Source organism: Semicossyphus pulcher, unplaced genomic scaffold, assembly GCF_022749685.1.
Source record: "Semicossyphus pulcher isolate SPU_LCO1_2020_fin unplaced genomic scaffold, fSemPul1.0.p SCAF_26, whole genome shotgun sequence".
In the NCBI taxonomy this organism is placed as follows: domain Eukaryota; kingdom Metazoa; phylum Chordata; class Actinopteri; order Labriformes; family Labridae; genus Semicossyphus; species Semicossyphus pulcher.
This window is the reverse complement of record NW_027211700.1, coordinates 566,750-591,565: the sequence shown is the minus strand read 5'-3', so window position 1 is coordinate 591,565 and position 24,816 is coordinate 566,750. Positions and strand designations below refer to the sequence as shown.

Below are 24,816 nucleotides of genomic sequence, written 5' to 3'. Positions count from 1 at the left end.
ATAACATAACACAAGTCTGTACTGACACTTATATTTGATTTAATTAATATGATACACACCATGCATTTGACTTCACGATCACTCTTATATTACGTCTCGTATTAATTCACAAAGTAAAGACGATCATGTCTCAGTCTCGGGACGGGAGCCGGATCGCCCTGCTCGTTTAAAGGAGTCGGTTCTTACAGCCGACTCGTTCAGTACCCACACATCTCTGATCGTCTCACCGCCGAGTCGCTGAGGTTTTGTTCACCATGTTGGAGCAACTGTTCATCGTAGTTACCGTGTGACCGATACTTTTATCATGTCAGCGGCTCTCCCGGAGCCTCGCGGGCCCAGAGAGTAGCGGTTCAGCCGGGGGAGCGTCCTCCTCCCCTGCAGCGGGCTCACCGACACTCGGCGACGCGGACGGAAGGACTTGTGTTTTGATTTGGGGGAACACGGACACAGATTAGCTGCGAGCTGTCAGCTGAACACTGCCGTCTCCTGTCCAGCTCCTGGCAGCAGCAGGACGACTGATCCCGCACTAACAGGATTCACTTTCCCCGCAGTGTGATCGAGCCTCCGCGCGGGAGGACGGGGGGACTCACGCCGAGCGCCGGGCTGCTGTCGATGGGGGAAATAAGTTGTGTGCCCGAGGATTTGTCTTGTTTTGAGTCATGCTGGAAGCTTCGTGTGTGTCCGGCTGATGGGGGTTTGTGTGCGGGCGCGCGGCTCGGTGTCTCGGTGTAATAATATGTGAGTGAGGTGGACGGCCGAGGCCTGGGCCTGCCTGCCTGCGCGCGCTGCTGTGTTGTGGCCTGGGCTGGGAAACACCTCCTCTGCACCGGATCAGCAGCGTTAATCACGGCCCGGAGATTACAGGGAGGCTGTCTGCACTCAGTGTGGGGGGGTCGATGCCGTGTGGAGCCCCGGAGCCGGAGCAGAGCGCGAGGCAAACTTGGACTCAGTTAAAAGATGAATGCTTGCCCCCCCATGTGACAGGCTGTAGATCTGACTGAAGCGCACCAGGAGGGAGGGGGCACCTCCATCATGAGGGACATCTAGGGCCAAACACGTTGATTCACCGAGGGGGGAGCGGGTTGTTTTCTACTCACTGTTTTGATTCTCATTGTTGGTGGCTGCACTGTTCCTGCTGCACGCGCTCATGATATGATTTCCGCTGCAGCAGCCTGACGGTGAGCAGGCAGGGACATTAATTTAGAGGAAGTGGGTCAGATCCTGGTTGGCATTATGATAAGGAGGGACTCCCCGCAGACCCAGAGTAGCTGTTGGACCGTTTAGAGAGCAGCCCTGTGTGTACATGTCTCTGTAGTGCTCGTGCTGCCGCCTGGTCGCCATTCTCGTCACTTTCAGACGCTTTCAGCATCATTTTATGGCTCTTTGCGGCACAGCAGCTACAAATGTTTCAAAAATGATGGCTGCTTATAACGGTGGCTCCTCAGCAGTGGCTGCCCATCACCCGCATCACCACCACCAGCTGCAACACCTCCAGCCCCCCCACATGCACCACCACCACCACGCGGGCCAGCATCACCTGCAGCACCCGGGCTCCGCCGCCGCCGTGCACACGGTCCAGCAGCACGGCTCCACGGCGGCTGCTGCGGCGGTGATGCTCAACCCCGGCCAGCAGCAGCCCTACTTCCCCTCTCCGGCCCCCGGGCAAGCCCCCGGGCCGGCGGCGGCCGCGGCTCCCGCACAGGTTCAAGCCGCCGCTGCTGTCAAAGCTCACCACCACCACCACCCCCACCATCAGCAGCAACACCTCCAGCAGCAGCAGCTCGATATAGAGCCCGACAGACCCATCGGATACGGAGCGTTTGGGGTTGTCTGGTAGGTTCACTGCACTACATCTATTTAACAGCACCAGAGTCCATGCACTTTAGCCCACTGTAACTGCCAGCCACGCACGGCCCTGTTGTGTGTCTAAGTGTTTCCAGTCTAAAGTCTCCCTGTAGAGTTTAAAACACGCGTGGATCGTCAGGTTTGAGCGGAAGCTGTCAGTTTACTTTCTCACATCTCCACCAGCAGCGTGAAAAAGATGAACCAAAGCTCCTTTCAGTTTCTGTGAGATGAAGTGAGTTTAAGGGCTCCAGAACAAAACGGGCTGCATTAGAACAGTGTAAAACATGCAGGAAGTGTCTGATGAAAGCGACTGCCAAGTAGCATTATGGGACATGTAGGATCCATACGTAGTTTGGACTGTAAGTCAGAATATGTTGGTCTACATGAAGATGCTTGTATCAGTGTTTCCTGCTCTCATGTGGACACGGACCCTAACCCTAACCCTTCACTCGTCCCTGAGATCAGAGCAGAGGGGTCGGTACCGATGTTCGGCCCAGATGATCTGATGATGTGACGGGCTAACAGATCCTGACCTGCTCATTTGAGTCAGTCTAAGACCCATCAGCTACCGTCCGTCTGACGATGATGATGTATCCTCTGGGAGTGACGGACAACTGTTCAGGCTTCCGGTGTAACCAGCGGTTAGAGATAAAGGACTTCCTGTTAAGACTTCCTTTTCCGTGCGCTGCAGTGTTTATAGCCCGATCAGAAACTTGGAGTTTGAGCTGAGAGACGACGTCAGAGAGGAGACTGTTAGCTGTTAGCATGCAGATGTCTGTTAATAGAAGATGATCACCAGATGAAGCCGATGGGCGCCGGGCTGGTGTTACAGTGGATTGTGCTCCCTCTGCTTCTGCTCTCACAGACTGTTTTTCCTGCTCACACGAGGCCTGCTGATACTTGTTTCCGGAGCATGCTGTGCTCTATATTCAGAGTGTCAACCTTTTTGGTGGCTGTTGTAAAGTTGTGCGAGCTGCTTCAGTTAGACGGAAGTCGCAGCAGAAACGTTGTTGGTCTGGATGTGCGCGGGATCTGATGTCACTGTCAAAGTTATCCCTTCAGTGTCTGTCTCATCCTGTCGTCATCTGTCAGTGTGATGTTCACGTGGAATCTTGTGCTTTGAGAGTTCAGAGCCTGAAAGTGAAACGTGGGAGCTGATTGGCACACCTGGATGTTTGGAGGAGGATGATGCTGTGACGTCTTCCTGCGGGTCTGTTTGTGAAGGATGCTGTGACGCTGTCTGTGTGTCTCATGTAAAAACAGCTCCTCTGAAGGTGATGCCGCGTGATGTCACCAGCTACTTCCTGGTCACAGCCATGTTTGTGGAGCCACACAGGCGGCCATGATGTCAGTGTTTGTTAAATGTAGAATATAACTGAATATATTCCCTGAGGAACTTTACGCTAATCATTCTGTAGTAATGTAACACTTGTGATACGCTGCTGCGTTTTCTGGGTGCGTGAAAGGTTGTCTGTCTCTGTGAGTCAGCCCTGTGATTGACAGGTGACCTGTCCAGGTGTAACCCCACCTCTCATTTAACGTCACCTGGGATCGGCTGCAGCCCCGACCCTCTGAGGATGAGCCCTATAGACGATGGAGTTTTAATAAGATGATATATTTTTCAGAACATTTAAAGTCTGGTTCCAAACAAACACACTCCGCAGCTCAAGGCGGGATTATTACGCCTCTGATGCGTTCGGTCTGCTTTGTAAAACACACAGAGGCTGAATGATGGGGCGAAGTCGTTCCTCCTCTGAGCCGGCATCAGAGGCGTGTGCCTCCTGTACCTGTACCTCTCTGACCGTAACGTCCCCGCTGGTAAACTGTGATGTCAGACTGGACTCCTTCAGGAGCAGACGTTTGTGTGTGTGTTTAACCCAGTGTGTGCTTCATGTGTAACTTGTGTGTCGTCAGGTGAACGTTTGGCCTCTGTGACTCTAATAAAGGATCACATGTTGGAGAAAGTGATTCCAGAACAATAACACGTCCGACATTACAGGAAGCGGCTCGTCACACCGTCACAGCTCGTGGCGTGTGCTGGTTGGAGAGCTTCTTAGCGGTGTTTGGAGCTCTGTGTTGTCCTGAAAGCTTGGATCTTAGTCCGCTGCCATCTGTCTGCCGGCTCTGATCCTATTTGAGAGGTTCACTGAAGGTTACGCTGCACAGGGCTGCTGTGGGGAGAGCTGGAATCGTCTTACTTACACCTGCTGAGTTCCTCACGAGGCTCTGATCTCTGCATTCCTGCACTCGGACTCTTCGACTAATCACCAGGAAGGTCGTCACACGATTAGGAGTCAGCCTCTGGGGATCCTGAGTCTGTGCATCAAAGTCCTTATGTTGGTTTTAACCCAAATATGATCTCAGAGGTGTCTTCATTATTAACTGTGACATCACATGAGCAGCTACAGGGTTCCCCCCGAACAGTCGTCCGGCAGCAGGGCCCCCGACCACAGGGCCCCCGACCACAGGGCCCCGACCACAGGGCCCTACATCATGTCGGCGCTCTCAGCTGTGTGGAGATTTGAGAATAATGATTAGTGAAAGTGTTGTGATGATAAATAAATAGTGAACACATCATTTAAAGAATGAACTTGAGTGTCACAGAGAATATCAGAATGCTTAGCGCTGAGATGCTGCGTTTCCTACCACAGAGAAAAGACAGCAGAGGTTCACAGATTCAAGAGGAGCAGTGAGTAACTGACCCCTCCTGCCCTGTAAACATCACAACAACACCTGAACCATGACAACGAGGACATCCGAGTGTTGAAGAGGACAGAAGCTGTAACGTTCATCACATGGAGGCTCACTGTTTCACTCGTGGAGCGGCAGAATGAGCCGCCGCCTCGTCTCTGTTAGTGAATACTTCTGAAGTCGTGTCAGCTTATAACAGTTGGATTGCGAGCGATCTTGGATCTCACTGATCTCAGATCTCACTGATCTCAGACCTGCAGTCTTCCTTCAGTGTGTCCCTGCTCTGACCCCCACTGTCACTGTAGTTTAGAAACATGTTAAATACATAAAGACCGGAAGCTAAGGCGAGTCGTGCGTGTTCCTCACCGCTCCTCCCCCTGTGTTTCCTCCTCACCAGGTCGGTGACAGACCCCAGAGACGGGAAGCGAGTCGCCCTCAAAAAGATGCCCAATGTCTTCCAAAACCTCGTTTCCTGCAAGAGGGTGTTCCGGGAGCTGAAGATGCTCTGCTTCTTCAAACATGAAAATGTGAGTACACATTTCAATGAACCGTCACACCTTCACACCTTGTGTATGTGGAGGTCGCTCTGCTCTGTGTGTTGTGTGTGCAGGTTGTTTGTTCTTGTGTGTAGCATCATGTTTACACGACCACTTTAAGAGAGGAAGTAGAAATATCATTCATAATGAAATATAACAAAAACTAAGCACCTTGAACTTTGACCCTCTGGCTCGTACATCGTCGCCGTCAGTTACAGAAAACTTGAATACTGTGGAAAGACTGGTTTCTTTAGACACAAACCATGTGACGGATCGTCGAAGGCTCAGAGGATTGTGGGTCCGATAACAAACAGACTTTAGTTCTGCAGAACTCTCTGGATGTTCAGACATGGTGATTTAGTCTCTCTGAACCTGACGAACAAGCTGGACTGATCGTGTTCCACCTGAGACAGACACACCGTCCTATCCCGGCTCAGTTAGTGTGTAGTCTAATGTGTAGTGGAGGTTTTACACCTTCGCTTACAGCAGGTTGAGCCAGTAATGACAGACCAACGTGGCTGTTTTTATTCGTGGTAGTTTTATTGTCTTGAGTTGGGATGCCCGACCCTGCAGAAGGTCAGGAACAGATGGCAGGACTAATGCTGAGTTGGTTTATCCTCAGTTCATAATGTTTATAGGTTTTTTTTTTTGCATGTTTCCTGGAATCACCTGAAGATAAACATCCACTGAAGTGTCCTCAGTCGTCTCCATGACCCCTCTGACGGTTACAGCACAGAGTAACTGAGAGCAGCTACACTGTCAGTTCCTATAGTGTGAGTTACGTTAGCGCTGTTAGCAAGGCTAATGACAAGAAGACTACAGATTTCTTTGGCTGTCACACTGACTACATTTAAAGATGGCCGATGCGTCTCCACCTCCTCTCGCCGTTCCTCCTCTACTCTGCTACTTGGGAACAGAACGCTGCAGGAGCTGTCAATCATGAGGCCACACCCCCTTTTTATAGCCTCAAATAACTAATTAAAGTAAACTTGTCAGAAAAATGAACACTTGGACATAAAGCATGATAAGAACTAACTATAATATAAAATGTATTTGAGGTGTATTTAGATTTTATAGTTTGACTCATGTCCCATCTGTTAACATGGAGGAGGCGGGGCTTATGAGCTATACTGCAGCCAGGCAGCAGGGGGTGACAGAGAGGGTTTGGCTGTCATGTTCTCCTACATGTACGTCTTTAACAGGCTGATCGATGTCGGTCTGCTGTGCTGAAGCAGAGTCAGGAGAGAGAAGTGTGTGAGTGTGAATGTTCTGTGATCACCTGCTGTTCACCTGGAAACTCTCTCTCCCCAGGTGCTCTCTGCTCTGGACATACTGCAGCCTCCACACATCGACTACTTTGAAGAAATGTATCCTTTGCCATCGATCGCTTCGCTTATCGATCGTGTTGATGCAGGACTATAAAAGGAAGCCGTCTGCCCACGGACAGTCATCTGTCTAAAATCCTTCTTACCTCCTCAGATCCTCTTTTAGAGTTTGAGCTTCTGGGCCCAGTCCAAATGACTCACACACACTCACACACACACACACACACACACACACACACACACACACACACACACACACACACACACACACACACACACACACACACAGGAAGTGTCCATATAACACATTAAAGATTTATAAAGACAAGTAAACTTACATGTAAAGGTTAAACACACACAGCTCCAGCAGCGTGCCAGTAAAGAGATAACCGAGGAACACGAGTTCACGTGAAGCTCTCCTCTCTTTAACTGTCGGCCCGGCAGGTTCTTTTCTTTTGATTCTGCAGTCTCTATAAATAACAGCACATTAGATTTAGTGTCCTCATGCTGCCCACAGCACGAAAACAAGTGTCCTGTAGAGACGTTGATTTGGATTTTTTAAAACTTTATTTGTTCTTTCAGCCTTACAAATGTAACCCCCCCCCGGCCCTGACATTTGAGCTTCTTCTACCTGTTTAAAGGTGTTCACACCTAAAGCACAGCATGTTGTTAACGTGACGATATAAACAAACGTTCGAAGTTAATCCAAAGAGTTGAATAGACAAGAAGTTGCTCGGTGCGACCGGTCCACGCGACAGGAACCTGCGCGTTTCACATGATCAAACTAACAGCAGGACTTTGTGTTGAGAAAAGCCGAGATGAAAGAACTCAGTTCGAGTGATAAGTTTGTGTCATTGTTTTACAAAAGCCTGAGATTACATCAGAAACATTTAAACCAAACTCCATTCAAAAAACAGTCCTTTTAAAGTCGTGTTCTTGTCGTCTCACAGACAGACCTGACAGAGCATGAGCTCAGCCTGTTTACAGACCTGCCTCCTGATGTAGTTCTCTCAGCATCCTCTCAGCCTGTTTATTGTCATTAAATCTCAGTAACATCTGTTTGTTGTGGCTTCATAGCGCTGTAGTGAGACAGATCTCAGCCCACGTGTGACTCGTAGATACAGTGAAGCTGCCACTCAGCGGAGACAGACGGACAGGCGCTCCACAGCTGAGACAGAACGCTCGTAGTTGGTGTCCATCAGAGAAATCCTGGTACTGATCCGAGCTAACAGCATGAAGGTGCAGCTTCCTGTCTTGATTATAATACTGAGAGTAGTTCACTGTGCATCAGGTGTTAATCAGTCTGATGCACAGGCTGTCTGCAGGAGGATGATCAGGTTTTAGTCTCTCACCCTCTTCCAGGCGGTTTTCCCTCCACAGCCGAGGTTTCCTGCTGACTCTGAGCTCTCTGCTCACCGGGGTCCTTTGAAAGGCTGTACTGCAATTAGTTTTATTAAGCGTGCTTCATTATGCACACAGAGAACAGAGCGGCGTCCCTCTGTGGACAGATTTAAACTGTGCAGGGATGTTGGTGTAGGCGACCTGCAGGTGAAAGCTTCAGAGACTCAAAGACCAAAAGCTCTTCAAACAAAACATCCAGACTATGACCTGAAACACTTCACAGCACGATGTCACCAAACGGCAGACAGAAGCAGAGTTGAAGCTGTGCAGAGGGAACGTATCGGTGTTCATGCTGTTTCTGCCTGACCAGATATCTGTTTACATCAGAGTCTTTATGAACGTGTGCTCAGACGAAGCTTCAGAGTGACTGTGAGGGATTTAAGATGTTTCCTTTAGTGGATACAGATGGAAATAAGAGAGTGAGGAAAATGTTGTCGAACTGTCAGTCAGTAGACGTGGTGTTGTCTGCTATCAGAGAAAAATATATTACACTGGATTTAATCTCTGCTCATATTTTATATTAATATTTTTATGTCATGTTTTTTTCAGTAGCGTCCATGTCATGTGACCCAGGGTCCTCAAATCAAGTCAGATGGTAACACTGATGTTAACATCACAGGGCCTACGCAGTCAGGAAAAGTCTGGTTTGTGTTTCCAGACTATTATTCCTGTTCTGTCTGTCAAAATATAAAATCCAGAATTTCTAAATATGAATTGATCTTAACGCGTGTTTGGAGCAGACAGCAAACGCAACCAAACTGTGTGCTGAGAGCGCGGGCCACAGCCAGCGGGATGTTAAAGCGAGGCGCTCCTGATCGATGGACTGAACGCCTGCAGTGAAGAACCGCGAGGTTTCTGAGTGCTGGCTTGGAAATCTGAAATATTAATCCTGGCTGAAGAAAGTTCAAATTATAAGAGAAAGCTCGATAAACTTTGTGTAACACGCATCAAAAGGACAGAAACTGTGTCAGCATCGCAGCTTGAGTAAAATGCTGCGCATTGAACTAGTCAGGGTTGGTGTTGATTGATTTGTTTGAGCTACAGGTTCAATCTACTGGCAATTATAGGAGCTCAAACTGTCCTTTAACGGTCATCACTGGGTTTTCCTGTTTGTGCTCTTAAATGTCTTTGTTCCTACCCTTAACTTCCTGTTGGTCAGTTATGTGGTGACTGAACTGATGCAAAGTGACCTCCATAAGATCATCGTCTCTCCGCAGCCTCTGAGCTCCGACCACGCCAAAGTTTTCCTCTATCAGATTCTACGAGGTACGTTGGTCTGTTTGAAGACGTTCTCAGTGAAACGGCAGAAAGGTGCTGAGTGTGTTTGTTTAGCTTTGTGAGTGCCAGAGCATCAGAGCGTCAGAGCATCACAGCGTCAGAGTATCAGAACGTCAGAGTATCACAGCGTCAGAGTATCAGAGCGTCAGAGTATCACAGCGTCAGAGTATCACAGCGTCAGAGTATCACAGCGTCAGAGTATCAGAGCATCAGAGCGTCAGCGTATCAGAGCATCAGAGTATCACAGCGTCAGAGTATCACAGCGTCAGAGCGTCAGATTGTCACAGTGTCAGTGTCACAGCGTCAGAGCGTCACAGTATCAGAGTATCACAGCGTCAGAGTATCAGAGCGTCACAGCGTCAGAGTATCACAGCATCAGAGCGTCAGAGTATCAGAGTATCAGAGCGTCAGAGTATCAGAGCGTTAGAGTATCACAGCGTCAGAGTATCACAGCGTCAGAGTATCAGAGCGTCGGAGCGTGTATCAGAGTATCAGAGCGTCAGAGTATCAGAGCGTCACAACGTCAGAGTATCAGAGCGTCAGAGCGTGTATCAGAGTATCAGAGCGTCAGAGTATCAGAGTATCAGAGCGTCAGAGTATCACAGTGTCAGAGTATCAGAGCGTCAGAGCGTGTATCAGAGTATCAGAGCGTCAGAGTATCAGAGCGTCAGAGCGTCAGAGCGTGTATCAGAGTATCACAGCGTCAGAGTATCAGAGCGTCAGAGTATCAGAGCGTCAGAGCGTGTATCAGAGTATCACAGCGTCAGAGTATCACAGCGTCAGAGTATCAGAGCGTCAGAGCGTCAGCGTGTCAGAGCGTCAGCGCGTCAGCGCGTCAGCGCGTCAGCGCGTCAGAGCGTCAGATTGTCACAGTGTCAGTGTCACAGCGTCAGAGTATCACAGCGTCAGAGCGTCAGAGCATCAGAGCGTCAGCGTATCAGAGCGTCAGATTGTCACAGTGTCAGTGTCACAGCGTCAGAGTATCACAGCGTCAGAGTATCAGAGCGTCAGAGTATCAGAGCGTCAGAGTATCAGAGCATCAGAGCGTCAGCGTATCAGAGCATCAGAGTATCAGAGCGTCAGAGCATCAGAGCGTCAGTGCATCAGAGCGTCAGCGCATCAGAGCGTCAGCGCATCAGAGCGTCAGCGCATCAGAGCATCAGAGTATCAGAGCATCAGAGCATCAGAGCGTCAGCGCATCAGAGCGTCAGCGCATCAGAGCGTCAGCGTATCAGAGCGTCAGAGCGTGTATCAGAGTATCACAGCGTCAGAGTGTCACAGCGTCAGAGTATCACAGCGTCAGAGTATCAGAGCGTCAGCGTATCAGAGCGTCAGCGTATCACAGTGTCAGCGTATCACAGTGTCAGCGTATCAGAGCGTCAGAGCGTGTATCAGAGTATCACAGCGTCAGAGTATCAGAGCGTCAGAGTATCAGAGCGTCAGAGTATCAGAGCGTCAGAGCGTGTATCAGAGTATCACAGCGTCAGAGTATCAGAGCGTCAGAGTATCAGAGCGTCAGAGCGTGTATCAGAGTATCACAGCGTCAGACTATCACAGCTTCAGAGTATCAGAGTATCAGAGCGTCAGAGTATCAGAGCGTCAGAGTATCAGAGCATCAGAGCGTCAGCGTATCAGAGCATCAGAGTATCACAGCGTCAGAGTATCACAGCGTCAGAGCGTCAGATTGTCACAGTGTCAGTGTCACAGCGTCAGAGCGTCAGAGTATCAGAGTATCACAGCGTCAGAGTATCAGAGCGTCAGAGTATCAGAGCGTCAGAGTATCAGAGCGTTAGAGTATCACAGCGTCAGAGTATCACAGCGTCAGAGTATCAGAGCGTCGGAGCGTCAGAGTATCACAGCGTCACAACGTCAGAGTATCACAGTGTCAGAGTATCAGAGCGTCAGAGCGTGTATCAGAGTATCAGAGCGTCAGAGTATCACAGTGTCAGAGTATCAGAGCGTCAGAGTATCAGAGTGTCAGAGCGTCAGAGTATCAGAGCGTCAGAGCGTGTATCAGAGTATCACAGCGTCAGAGTATCACAGCGTCACAACGTCAGAGTATCACAGTGTCAGAGCATCAGAGCGTCAGCGTATCAGAGCGTCAGATTGTCACAGTGTCAGTGTCACAGCGTCAGAGTATCACAGCGTCAGAGTATCAGAGCGTCAGAGTATCACAGCGTCAGAGTATCAGAGCGTCAGAGCATCAGAGCATCAGAGCGTCAGCGTATCAGAGCATCAGAGTATCAGAGCATCAGAGCGTCAGTGTATCAGAGCGTCAGCGTATCAGAGCGTCAGCGCATCACAGCGTCAGAGTATCACAGCGTCAGAGTATCAGAACGTCAGAGCGTGTATCAGAGTATCAGAGCGTCAGAGTGTCAGAGCGTCAGCATGTATCAGAGCGTCAGCATGTATCAGAGCGTCAGAGTATCAGAGCGTCAGAGTATCAGAGCGTCAGAGTATCACAGTGTCAGAGTATCAGAGCGTCAGAGTATCACAGTGTCAGAGTATCAGAGCGTCAGAGCGTGTATCAGAGTATCACAGCGTCAGAGTATCACAGCGTCAGAGTATCACAGCGTCAGAGCGTGTATTAGAGTATCACAGCGTCAGAGTATCAGAGCGTCAGAGTATCACAGCGTCAGAGTGTCACAGCGTCAGAGTATCAGAGCGTCAGAGTATCACAGCGTCAGAGTGTCACAGCGTCAGAGTATCAGAGCGTCAGAGTATCAGAGCGTCAGAGTATCACAGCGTCAGAGTATCAGAGCGTCAGAGTATCACAGCATCACAGCGTCAGAGTATCAGAGCGTCAGAGTATCACAGTGTCAGCGTATCACAGTGTCAGCGTATCAGAGCGTCAGAGCGTGTATCAGAGTATCACAGCGTCAGAGTATCACAGCGTCAGAGTATCACAGCGTCAGAGTATCAGAGCGTCAGAGCGTGTATCAGAGTATCACAGCGTCAGAGTATCACAGCGTCAGAGTATCAGAGCGTCAGAGTATCAGAGTGTCAGAGTATCACAGTGTCAGCGTATCAGAGCGTCAGCGTATCAGAGCGTCAGCGTATCAGAGCGTCAGAGCGTGTATTAGAGTATCACAGCGTCAGAGTATCACAGCGTCAGAGTATCACAGCGTCAGAGTATCAGAGCGTCAGCGTATCAGAGCGTCAGATTGTCACAGTGTCAGTGTCACAGCATCAGAGTATCAGAGCGTCAGAGTATCACAGCGTCAGAATGTCACAGCGTCAGAGTATCAGAGCGTCAGAGTATCACAGCATCAGAGCGTCAGAGTATCAGAGCGTCAGAGTATCAGAGCGTCAGAGTATCACAGCGTCAGAGTATCAGAGCGTCAGCGTATCAGAGCGTCAGCGTATCAGAGCGTCAGCGTATCACAGTGTCAGCGTATCACAGTGTCAGCGTATCAGAGCGTCAGAGCGTGTATCAGAGTATCACAGCGTCAGAGTATCAGAGCGTCAGAGTATCACAGCGTCAGCGTATCAGAGCGTCAGCGTATCAGAGCGTCAGCGTATCACAGTGTCAGCGTATCACAGTGTCAGCGTATCAGAGCGTCAGAGCGTGTATCAGAGTATCACAGCGTCAGAGTATCACAGCATCAGAGTATCAGAGCGTCAGAGTATCAGAGTATCAGAGCGTCAGAGCATCAGAGCGTCAGCGTATCAGAGCGTCAGATTGTCACAGTGTCAGTGTCACAGCGTCAGAGTATCAGAGCGTCAGAGTATCAGAGCGTCAGAGTATCACAGCGTCAGAGTATCAGAGCGTCAGCGTATCAGAGCATCAGAGTATCACAGCGTCAGAGCGTCAGATTGTCACAGTGTCAGTGTCACAGCGTCAGAGCGTCAGAGTATCAGAGTATCACAGCGTCAGAGTATCAGAGCGTCAGAGTATCACAGCGTCAGAGTATCACAGCATCAGAGCGTCAGAGTATCAGAGCGTCAGAGTATCAGAGCGTCAGAGTATCACAGCGTCAGAGTATCACAGCGTCAGAGTATCAGAGCGTCGGAGCGTCAGAGTATCACAGCGTCACAACGTCAGAGTATCAGAGCGTCAGAGCGTGTATCAGAGTGTCAGAGCGTCAGAGCGTCAGAGTATCACAGTGTCAGAGCATCAGAGCGTCAGAGTATCAGAGTATCAGAGTGTCAGAGCGTCAGAGTATCAGAGCGTCAGAGCGTGTATCAGAGTATCACAGCGTCAGAGTATCACAGCGTCAGAGTATCAGAGCGTCAGAGCGTGTATCAGAGTATCACAGCGTCAGAGTATCAGAGCGTCAGAGTATCACAGCGTCAGAGTATCAGAGCGTCAGAGTATCACAGCGTCAGTGTATCAGAGCATCAGAGCGTCAGAGCATCACAGCGTCAGAGTATCAGAGCGTCAGAGCATCAGAGCGTCAGCGTATCAGAGCGTCAGATTGTCACAGTGTCAGTGTCACAGCGTCAGAGTATCACAGCGTCAGAGTATCAGAGCGTCAGAGTATCAGAGCGTCAGAGTATCACAGCGTCAGAGTATCAGAGCGTCAGAGCATCAGAGCGTCAGCGTATCAGAGCATCAGAGTATCACAGCGTCAGAGTATCAGAACGTCAGACTGTCACAGTGTCAGTGTCACAGCGTCAGAGTATCAGAGCGTCAGAGTATCAGAGCGTCAGAGTATCAGAGTATCACAGCGTCAGAGTATCAGAGCGTCAGAGTATCACAGCGTCAGAGTATCACAGCGTCACAGCGTCAGAGTATCACAGCGTCACAGCGTCAGAGTATCAGAGCGTCAGAGTATCAGAGCGTCAGAGTATCACAGCGTCAGAGTATCACAGCGTCAGAGTATCACAGCGTCACAGCGTCAGAGTATCACAGCGTCACAGCGTCAGAGTATCAGAGCGTCAGAGCATCAGAGCGTCAGCGTATCAGAGCATCAGAGTATCACAGCGTCAGAGTATCAGAACGTCAGATTGTCACAGTGTCAGTGTCACAGCGTCAGAGTATCAGAGCGTCAGAGTATCACAGCGTCAGAGTATCAGAGCGTCAGAGTATCACAGCGTCAGAGTATCAGAGCGTCAGAGTATCACAGCGTCACAGCGTCAGAGTATCACAGCATCAGAGCGTCAGAGTATCAGAGCGTCAGAGTATCAGAGCGTCAGAGTATCACAGCGTCAGAGTATCAGAGCGTCAGAGTATCACAGCGTCACAGCGTCAGAGTATCAGAGCGTCAGAGTATCAGAGCGTCAGAGCGTGTATCAGAGTATCACAGCGTCAGAGTATCACAGCGTCAGAGTATCACAGCGTCAGAGCGTGTATCAGAGTATCACAGCGTCAGATTATCACAGCGTCAGAGTATCAGAGCGTCAGAGTATGTATCAGAGCGTCAGAGCGTCAGCGTATCAGAGCGTCAGCGTATCACAGCGTCAGAGCATGTATCAGAGCGTCAGAGCATCAGAGTATCAGAGCATCAGAGCGTCAGATTGTCACAGTGTCAGTGTCACAGCGTCAGAGTATCAGAGCGTCAGAGCATCAAAGCGTCAGCGTATCAGAGCATCAGAGTATCACAGCGTCAGAGTATCAGAGCGTCAGCGTATCAGAGCGTCAGCGCATCACAGCGTCAGAGTATCACAGCGTCAGAGTATCAGAACGTCAGAGCGTGTATCAGAGTATCAGAGCGTCAGAGTGTCAGAGCGTCAGCATGTATCAGAGCGTCAGCATGTATCAGAGCGTCAGAGTATCAGAGCGTCAGAGTATCAGAGCGTCAGCATGTATCAGAGCGTCAGAGTATCAGAGCGTCAGAGTATCAGAGCGTCAGAGTATCACAGTGTCAGAGTATCACAGCGTCAGATTATCACAGCGTCAGAGTATCAGAGCGTCAGAGTATGTATCAGAGCGTCAGAGCGTCAGCGTATCAGAGCGTCAGCGTATCACAGCGTCAGAGCATGTATCAGAGCGTCAGAGCATCAGAGTATCAGAGCGTCAGATTGTCACAGTGTCAGTGTCACAGCGTCAGAGTATCAGAGCGTCAGAGTATCACAGCGTCAGATTGTCACAGTGTCAGTGTCACAGCGTCAGAGTATCAGAGCGTCAGAGTATCACAGCGTCAGAGTATCAGAGTGTCAGAGTATCACAGCGTCAGAGTATCAGAGCGTCAGATTGTCACAGTGTCAGTATCACAGCGTCAGAGTATCAGAGCGTCAGAGTATCACAGCGTCAGAGCGTCAGAGTATCAGAGCGTCAGAGTGTCACAGCGTCAGAGTGTCACAGCGTCAGAGCGTCAGAGCGTCAGAGTGTCAGAGCGTCAGAGTATCACAGCGTCACAGCGTCAGAGTATCAGAGCGTCAGAGTATCACAGTGTCAGAGTATCACAGTGTCAGAGTATCAGAGCGTCAGAGCGTGTATCAGAGTATCACAGCGTCAGATTATCACAGCATCAGAGTATCACAGCGTCAGAGTATCACAGCGTCAGAGTATCAGAGCGTCAGAGTATCACAGTGTCAGAGTATCAGAGCGTCAGAGCGTGTATCAGAGTATCACAGCGTCAGAGTATCACAGCGTCAGAGTATCAGAGCGTCAGAGTATCAGAGCGTCAGAGTATCAGAGCGTCAGACTATCACAGCGTCAGAGTATCACAGCGTCAGAGTATCAGAGCGTCAGACTATCACAGCGTCAGAGTATCAGAGCGTCAGAGTGAAGTTAGAACGAGATAATGAGAGCAGAAACAACTAACAGTACTTAAATCCTCTTCAGCATGCTGCATTGTAGAGCTGATCTGTCCTCTAACCTCCTTTAAATCTTACAACATAAACTATATCTGTAGCTCAAATAATTTTGACCGTAATGGACTCGATGCTTCTGTGTCTTTCAAAATAAAAGCCTTCATAGATCATAGACTGTGTATAAGAAGTGGACATAGCTACCTTCATGTTGCCCCTCGGTTTGTTGATGTGAAGCATAAAGTTTGGCATTTTTAACGTCGCCATGTTGTTTTTTATTCAGAAGTGGACAGGGTGGATCTGGAGAGGAGCGAGCTAAAGCTAGCACTAGCTTTGTTAGCAGTGTGCATCTGTCCAAACTAAACTAAAATTCTCATAGACTTCTATAGGATCACACTTCTTTAATAACCAGAGTCGCCCCCTGCTGGACATCAGAGAGAATGCAGCTTTAAGACACTTGCTTCAAAGATTATGTCCAAAGAAGCTTTTATTGTGAAACATCTGTGCAGGAAGTGTTGAACCCAGTATGTGATACATCAAACAAAGGCGGAGTGGCAAACAGGAAATGATTATCGCTAACACAATATATTTAATATGATCAATAATACGTCTGTAAGATATTGTGATGCTCCGCCTCCTTCAGGACTGAAGTACCTTCACTCTGCCGGCATTCTGCACCGAGACATCAAACCTGGAAACCTCCTGGTCAACAGCAACTGTGTGCTCAAGGTGAGAAACAGGAAGTGCTCTTATCATGACACCTGAACACCTGAGGAGCATCACGACAACACCTGTGTCACAGTCCTGCAGTAAAATAAAAAATACATACAATTATTAATAAATACATTTTTTTAGATAAATCAATAATAGGTAATGATAAATATTAAATAAATAAAATGAACAAATAATACATAACTATAAAAATATATTAATAAATCCATAATAATAAAATAACAAATAAAATAACATATAAATAATAATACGGAATGAATCATAATAAATAAGTAAAATAATAACTAAATAAATTGATTAAAAACATTAAATGAATTGAATAAATAAAAAGTCTTGAGATATCTGCACAACAATTTTAACATGTCAATATTTTCCAGTGTAAAAAATGTTCTGTTAAAACCAATTTAGAAATATTTAATTTAACTATTAAATCAGTGATTATTAATAATATATAGTTATAGAACAGGTTTCAACAGTTACATTTCTGATGTGTGTGTAACCCGGTTCTGTTCCCACGTGCATGTCTGACATTAAAGATGCATAAAATAACCCTAACCCTAACAGGACCTTCGTCTGTCATCCTCTTTAAATCTAATATTGAGAAAGCTTTTCTTTTTCTGCCTTTGGCTCATCATGTTGTACGTTTGTTGATGATGTCATTACGTTATCTTACATGTGATGTAAACGGCGGCGAGGGGCAGGCCCGTTCTCGTCGCAGTAGATCGAGGTATTCACGTTCTTGTTAAAAAGAATCTTTAATAAAAACAAGAGCATCTAAAGCGTAACTCACACAGTGTTTAGGTTTCAGTTCAGATATATGGGTGGCTGTGGCTCAGCGGAAGAGTCGGTCGGAGGTTCGATCCCCAGCTCCCTTAGGCTACATGTCAAAGTGTCCTTGGGCAACACACTGAACCCCAAATTGCTCGAAATGAATGTGATATCTGATTGACAGTTGGGCACTTTAGGTAGTGAATGTGTGAATGTGATATGTAGTGTAAAAGCAGCTTTGAGTGGTTGCAAAGACTAGAAAAGCGCTGTATAAGTACAGTCCATTTACCAGATATGACACATTTAAAGAAACTCCAAGGAATGACATCACAGCAAGAATAAATACCAAGGCATGCACTGGTGGAGTTCAAGGGGTTAAAAATACCAAAGTTCCCTTTAATAAATGCGTCGAGCGTCCGATTATAGTCCATGTGTGGGAAACTACGTGATGCAACGCCTGCTGAGCCGATGAGTAACACACACAGCGGCTGTTTCCTTCTGAGTAGGAGAGACGAGCAGAATAAACCCTCTCGCTCCGGCTGTTTTCCAGATCTGTGACTTCGGCCTGGCCCGGGTGGAGGAGTCGGACGAGTCACGCCACATGACTCAGGAAGTGGTGACACAGTACTACCGCGCTCCGGAGATCCTCATGGGGAGCCGCCACTACTCCAACTCCATCGATATCTGGTCCGTGGGCTGCATCTTCGCTGAGCTGCTGGGGCGACGCATCCTCTTCCAGGCCCAGAGTCCCATCCAGCAGGTAACCTTTGACCTCTGATGACAGGAGCAGGCGGGAGCAGAGCGAGAGCTTGAGTCTCTCTGAGAGGAAAACAGGCTCGAGATACACAGTGAAGGAAATAAATCCAGTCAGATCAGTTACTGCTGGTGCTCTGAGCCGAACTGTCCCGACATCATTGGTCATGTGACTCTCCGGCTGCTTTCACACCGACCAACCAAAACAGACCAAACTGTTACAATGTCACATTCTGCCTCCAGTCTGTAGGTTAGGGTCCGTCTCTCTCCTCTGTGAGTGTCAACATCCGTTAACTACCCACAATGCACTGTGTTTTGGTTTGCTTCCTGTATTAGGTCCTACTTTAAGTCAGTCTATATTCTCACCTGAATCAAACCGGTCCGTGGCTTCTTTGGAAATGGGCTGATTCCAGCGGGCCGTGGTCCGGTTGTTTGGTCCACACCAGAGTTTGAGTGCGTGTTCTCACCTGTTCTCCCCTGTTCTCACCTGTTTGCACCTGTTCACACCTGTTCTCACCTGTTCTCACCTGTTTACACCTGTCCAAACCTGTTCACACCTGTCTAAACCTACCGGACTGTCAGAGGAAAGTCAGGTGTGAAAGCTAAGCAAGCCAAGCAGCACAAAGCCTGAGCAGGTACAGGATGTCCACCTTTAACAACAACAACCTTGTGAGCTTGTTACGCTGCACAGAGATGTGAGCCTTACAGATGGTTTGACTCAGATTCAGGCGTTCAGCACGAGTCCATGTGCGTAACGGCAGCTTTCTAACTTGTGTCAAATATTCAGTTATGAACACAAAGTGCAGAGATTTGGTGTCCTTCATCGAGAGGGCTTAGAGACCTGTGTGGTTTCTTTTGACAGAGATCGATCTCCCTGACTGAGTGTCATAGTTCACACGAGGATAAAATCTTTGTGCATCTTCATGAAGATTTATTGAGCGACTTTCTGCAGTGAAACATTTGTCTGCACTGAGCTCAATTCTTGATGAATCTAAAATCTTTGCCTGAACAGGACGTGCAGCAGGTGTGGTGTTTATTTAACAAACAATTTAATTAATTTGACAGTTTTTAAGAAACACAGTGATGGACGTCATAAATCCTGCCGACTGAAAAGAGTTCAATATTCTGCTCATTCAGCCCCACATGTCTGTATACGCTGCTTATTTGTTCCACGTACGATTGTTTGGTGTAGTTAATGAAGTTTGGTTTAGGACCGAACCTGTGTGCACGGTTTGCTTAATTTTGATGCATAAAGAGCAGATGTCCTGGAAGAAGAAGAAGAAGAAGAAGAAGAAGAAGAAGAAGAAGAAGAAGAAGAAGAAGAAGAAGAAGAAATGAGCAAAAACAAGACAAGATAACTTTATTATTCCAGAAGGAAATATCCAAAATTATCCAATTAAAAAAAATTGTCATGCCTGTCTGTGTCTGCTCTGCAGCTGGATCTGATCACTGACCTGCTGGGGACTCCGTCTATGGAGGCGATGAGGACGGCGTGTGAAGGAGCTCGAGCTCACATTCTCAGAGGACCTCACAAACAGGTGAGTGGCCTGTGCTCTGCATTACTGACAGCACCTGGAGCGCTTGTGATGACAGCACCAGGGTGTGTCAGAAAAGCAGCGGGGCTTGTTCTCTAATGATAAAGCTTTATTCTGAGTATTCTGTACATTAATGATGACTGGCCGGGGGAGGATGGTTGATGTGTGTGTGTGTGTGTGTGTGTGTCTTCTACAGCCTTCCCTTCCTGTTCTCTACACTCTGTCTAGCCAGGCGACCCATGAAGCGGTCCACCTCCTCTGCAGGATGCTGGTGTTTGATCCGGTGAGTCACTCTGCTATACATAGCTCTGCATCATGTTTATTTAATGAATGAAACCCGTTCAGTCATCCAGGTGTAATTAAGCACCTGTAACACACAGTGTACACAGGCAGCCTGTGGGGAACTTATAATCTTTAGATTAAAGAATGAAATGTTCACTGTGCACATCGAACTCTGGTTCAAGAGAGGTCGACACGATCTTTACTGAAGTGGACTACAGATACCTGTGTATGCATGGGCACATAGCCTGCTGCAGAGGAGGAGATGGGTGTGACATGTAGTTAATAATCTCGTCTTCTTCTTCGTGTTGTGTCTCCAGTCAAAGAGGATTTCAGCGAAGGATGCCCTGGCTCACCCGTACCTGGATGAGGGTCGCCTGCGCTACCACACCTGCATGTGCAAATGCTGCTACACCACCTCCTCGGGCCGTGTTTACACCAGTGACTTCGAGCCCGTCACCAACCCCAAGTTTGACGACGGCTTTGAGAAGAATCTGAGCTCTGTGAGACAGGTCAAAGGTCAGCCTTTATCTGATGATCTGAGCTTTTTGTTTGCTCTTTAACGGACGTTTAGCAGCTTCTTAGTCTGAAGGGGAAACGACATACAGCTATATGTACTCAGCAAAGAGAGAAGATGCACCGCTTTGTCCACAGGGGGCGCTATCAAGGTATAATTTATGTCTTAATCTCTGCTGCCCGCCTGTGTTTCCCTGCAGAGATCATCCATCAGTTCATTCTGGAGCAGCAGAAGGGGAGTCGAGTACCACTCTGCATCAACCCTCAGTCAGCCGCTTTCAAGAGCTTCATCAGGTACCTGCAGTGTTTATACTTTAATAACACACAGCTGAGTATTTATACTGTAATAACACACAGCTGCAGTGTTTATACTGTAATAACACACAGCTGAGTGTTTATACTGTAATAACACACAGCTGCAGTGTTTATACTGTAATAACACACAGCTGCAGTGTTTATACTGTAATAACACACAGCTGAGTGTTTATACTGTAATAACACACAGCTGAGTGTTTATACTGTAATAACACACAGCTGAGTGTTTATACTGTAATAACACACAGCTGAGTGTTTATACTGTAATAACACACAGCTGAGTGTTTATACTGTAATAACACACAGCTGCAGTGTTTAGAATGTTTATACTGTAATAACACACAGCTGAGTATTTATACTGTAATAACACACAGCTGAGTGTTTATACTGTAATAACACACAGCTGAGTGTTTATACTGTAATAACACACAGCTGAGTATTTATACTGTAATAACCCACAGCTGCAGTGTTTATACTGTAATAACACACAGCTGCAGTGTTTATACTGTAATAACACACAGCTGAGTGTTTATACTGTAATAACCCACAGCTGAGTATTTATACTGTAATAACACACAGCTGCAGTGTTTATACTGTAATAACACACAGCTGAGTGTTTATACTGTAATAACCCACAGCTGAGTATTTATACTGTAATAACACACAGCTGAGTATTTATACTGTAATAACACACAGCTGCAGTATTTATACTGTAATAACACACAGCTGAGTGTTTATACTGTAATAACACACAGCTGCAGTATTTATACTGTAATAACACACAGCTGCAGTGTTTATACTGTAATAACACACAGCTGAGTGTTTATACTGTAATAACACACAGCTGCAGTGTTTATACTGTAATAACACACAGCTGAGTGTTTATACTGTAATAACACACAGCTGCAGTGTTTATACTGTAATAACACACAGCTGAGTGTTTATACTGTAATAACACACAGCTGAGTATTTATACTGTAATAACACACAGCTGCAGTGTTTATACTGTAATAACACACAGCTGAGTGTTTATACTGTAATAACACACAGCTGCAGTGTTTATACTGTAATAACACACAGCTGAGTGTTTATACTGTAATAACACACAGCTGAGTGTTTATACTGTAATAACACACAGCTGAGTATGGTATAATAGTATAATACAGTATATTAGTTATGAAGGAGTTTATTTTTAAATCTGAGAAAATATTTTTAAGAGAAATTAATGAGAGAATAAACATGTGCAGAAATATATAAGAAATATGTAGATGAAAGAAAAAGTCCAAATTAAGTGTTTTCTTTAAATATATAATTTATTATATTATTATATTTGTATTATATAAAATTAATATATATTTTCACATGTCATTAAAGACCGGCCCAAGTCAGTTTAACAGCTGAGTAATTATAGAATTTCTTGTTTTGTTAAATATACAGAAAAATAGACTTACAACATTACATGCATGAAAATAAATAAAAACATATGTTTCTAAAAATAATAGATACAAAACATTAAAATCAATGCTTATTAGTATTACTCTTTCATTATTTATTTTCTTATTGGTTCAGTAATTTTTTAATAGCCCTTCTGAGACTCCATAATGTAAACAGTATGTCTGTTTGTATACAGTAACACTGACTCCGCCCCCTCTGCCTCCCCGCTCAGCTCCACAGTGGCTCAGCCCTCCGAGATGCCTCCGTCTCCTCTGGTGTGGGAATAACTGCTGCTGTGTGTCGTCTCCTGACAGGCTGCTAAACCGGGAACAAGAGCGTCTTCTGTCGTCTGTGTAGCATTTCACTGGAGAGCAGGACTCAGCCTCAGGTCTGCTCAAACTCACGGAGAGTCCACGGAGAGCTGTTTTATATGAGGGGGGTCAGAGGGGTTTGTTACACATGATCGAGGCTGAAGCTCTGTAGACCAAACCAGAATGTCTGAAACAAACCCATCTGATCACTTCCTGTTTGATCTGCATCTAAATGAAGTATGTTTCTTTTGCTATATATATATATTAATACAAATTTTAAAAAGATGTCTATTTAAAAGAACCTGTAATCACATTAGAGTTGTTCCAATACCAGAGTCAGAAACACCTCCTTCGTCTAAGACACAGGATGGACAGGTGCTCCAGTCTGCGCACTGACCGTGATTCTGTCATTTATCAGTCGAAGACAATCATTTCTTCTTCTGCGCTCCAAATCAGAATCCCGCACAGGAAGCTGCTCTGTGCTGCCACCATGGAGGAATAATGGCTGCCAGAGGTAACTACTGATTTAGAGCAGAGAAGAAGAACTGATGTCAGGTCAGTTATCACCTGGTGAAGGCTAACGACGTCAGAGCAGAGCTAATGGAGAATGTAAATTTAATCAGAGCTCCACTGACTGAAGCAGTTCAGCGTTAGAAATATGTTTCTCCAACGTTTCAGGGCGAACAGCTGGTCCTGAGGGTGCTAACGTTAGCCTAGCTTGTTTTTATTTGAATTTTTCTTTATAGTTTGTCACCCAAGAATTTAATGCTAGCTGAATGATCGTCAGAAGTCTCCTCCTCTCTAAAACAAACTGACTCAGATTTTATCAGTACGTCAAACAGCTTCATGTTGAAAATCAGTGTTTGTCAAACACACTTCAGCAGACAGCACAGAGAGAGACATGTACAAACAAATGGTCTCCGTGCAGAATCCTTATTTATTCCTAGATTTTTTTATTCATGTTTTTTAAACTGGATAAATAATTAAAGTCAGGAGCACACAGCTGATTACAGCTGATGTGTTTCAGTCTTGTACTGCGAGGGGAAGATAAAAGGCATTGGAACATCTCTGATCTCATTCAGGCTCTCTGTATTCTTACGCCCACCTTCACCTCTGCACAGGTGAATTAAATCCAAATTCTTATTCAGACAATCGATTGTAACTGTGTTCAGAGGCTGAAGGCTCTTTAGAGATCCCCAGTTTTTAAGCTCTTATATTAATATTTAAATTTATAAAGATAAGTTATTACAGGCATGTCCCCCTGTGTTCCCCGGCACATTCGGCCATCTTTAAACTTGTGTAATTAATTTGCCAAAGATCAGGAGCCTCGTGTATGAATGGTAAAAACAAGATTTGATCATTATGTTGATAGTTTCTGAGCGGACAGACGACATGTAAAGACAGAGGTGTTTCTGTAACACCCTCCTCTGGCTCTTATGCTTTCTGAGAGATTTAGACCATACACTGAATATAAGACGCAAAATGTTAACTGAGCTCATAAATACATGTTCTCATAGACTTCTATATAATCACACTTCTTATTACAGCAAAGCAAAAAGACAAATGAGGCAAACGTTTAAAGTGTTCGTTTTTTGAATGGAGTTTGGTTGGAACATATCTGATGCTGTTCAAAGGGACCTCACTAAAGAAGAACCGACATATTTAAATTATTCATGTTGTATTTCTGCAGACGTTTATACACGAGGCTCCTCTATGTTTGTGTTAAAGTTGAACCTGTTCTGGTGTTTAAATCTTTAACCTCTAAGTCTTTTATTTTGGAAAAGGTCAGAGGTCACCTGAACAGACAAGCAGCAGATTTATTTCTGTTATAAAAAATCAATCTGGTCGAAGGTTTGATGAAAGATGCTGCATGAAGAATAATTCAGCCCAAACTGAGGAGCTCCTGTGCCGCCTCCTGTGGGCAGCCGTGACACTTCCTCTGCTAAATATCAGCTTCATCCCGTCAGCCTGACCGAATGGTGTCATTCTGAAGGAATGTGTGCTGTCGACGTGTGTGCCTCCTTATTCCCCCGACAGTCACAAACAAACAGAGTGCTCAGAGAGAGATTCACTCCACCTGTGCTTCACCTGCTCTCTCCACACGGCACATGGTGATGGAGTCTGATGGTGACCTCTGAAGCCTGATGGAGCCTCTCATGTTTAAGGAACATTTACAATCTGGGTCTTATTTTGGTAGCGAGAGACATCCTTTAATTTACCACCATCCCTCGGTCTCCCCCTCTCTCTCTCTCTCTCTCTCTCTCTCTGTCTCTCTCTCTCTCTCTCTCTCTCTCTCTCTCTCTCTCTGTCTCTCTCTCTCTCTCTCTCTCTCTCTCTCTGTCTCTCTCTCTCTCTCTCTGTCTCTCTCTCTCTGTCTCTCTCTCTCTCTCTCTCTCTCTCT

The 24,816-nt window shown here is 46.7% G+C and overlaps 1 protein-coding gene across 1 annotated transcript; it reads left to right on the top strand.

Annotated features, from left to right (window-relative positions):
* The first annotated feature begins 248 nt into the window (after positions 1-248).
* nlk2 (nemo-like kinase, type 2) lies at positions 249-24,816 on the top strand. Its single transcript, XM_069676500.1, has 11 exons — positions 249-1,833; positions 4,934-5,063; positions 6,384-6,439; positions 8,958-9,064; positions 16,416-16,501; positions 17,823-18,032; positions 19,462-19,563; positions 19,757-19,843; positions 20,160-20,358; positions 20,556-20,649; positions 22,337-24,816. The coding sequence occupies exons 1-11, from the start codon at positions 1,376-1,378 to the stop codon at positions 22,389-22,391; spliced, it is 1,584 nt and encodes a 527-aa protein (XP_069532601.1). The 5' UTR covers positions 249-1,375; the 3' UTR covers positions 22,392-24,816.

What these genes read in the sequence shown, in the direction of transcription:
- nlk2 (XM_069676500.1), top strand. Translation starts at nt 1,376, where the DNA reads ATGGCTCTTTGCGGCACAGCAGCTACAAATGTTTCAAAAATGATGGCT. An exon ending in CCTCTATCAGATTCTACGAG is followed by an intron (nt 9,065 to 16,415) that starts GTACGTTGGTCT and finishes CGCCTCCTTCAG; the next exon opens with GACTGAAGTACCTTCACTCT. An exon ending in ACAGCAACTGTGTGCTCAAG is followed by an intron (nt 16,502 to 17,822) that starts GTGAGAAACAGG and finishes GCTGTTTTCCAG; the next exon opens with ATCTGTGACTTCGGCCTGGC.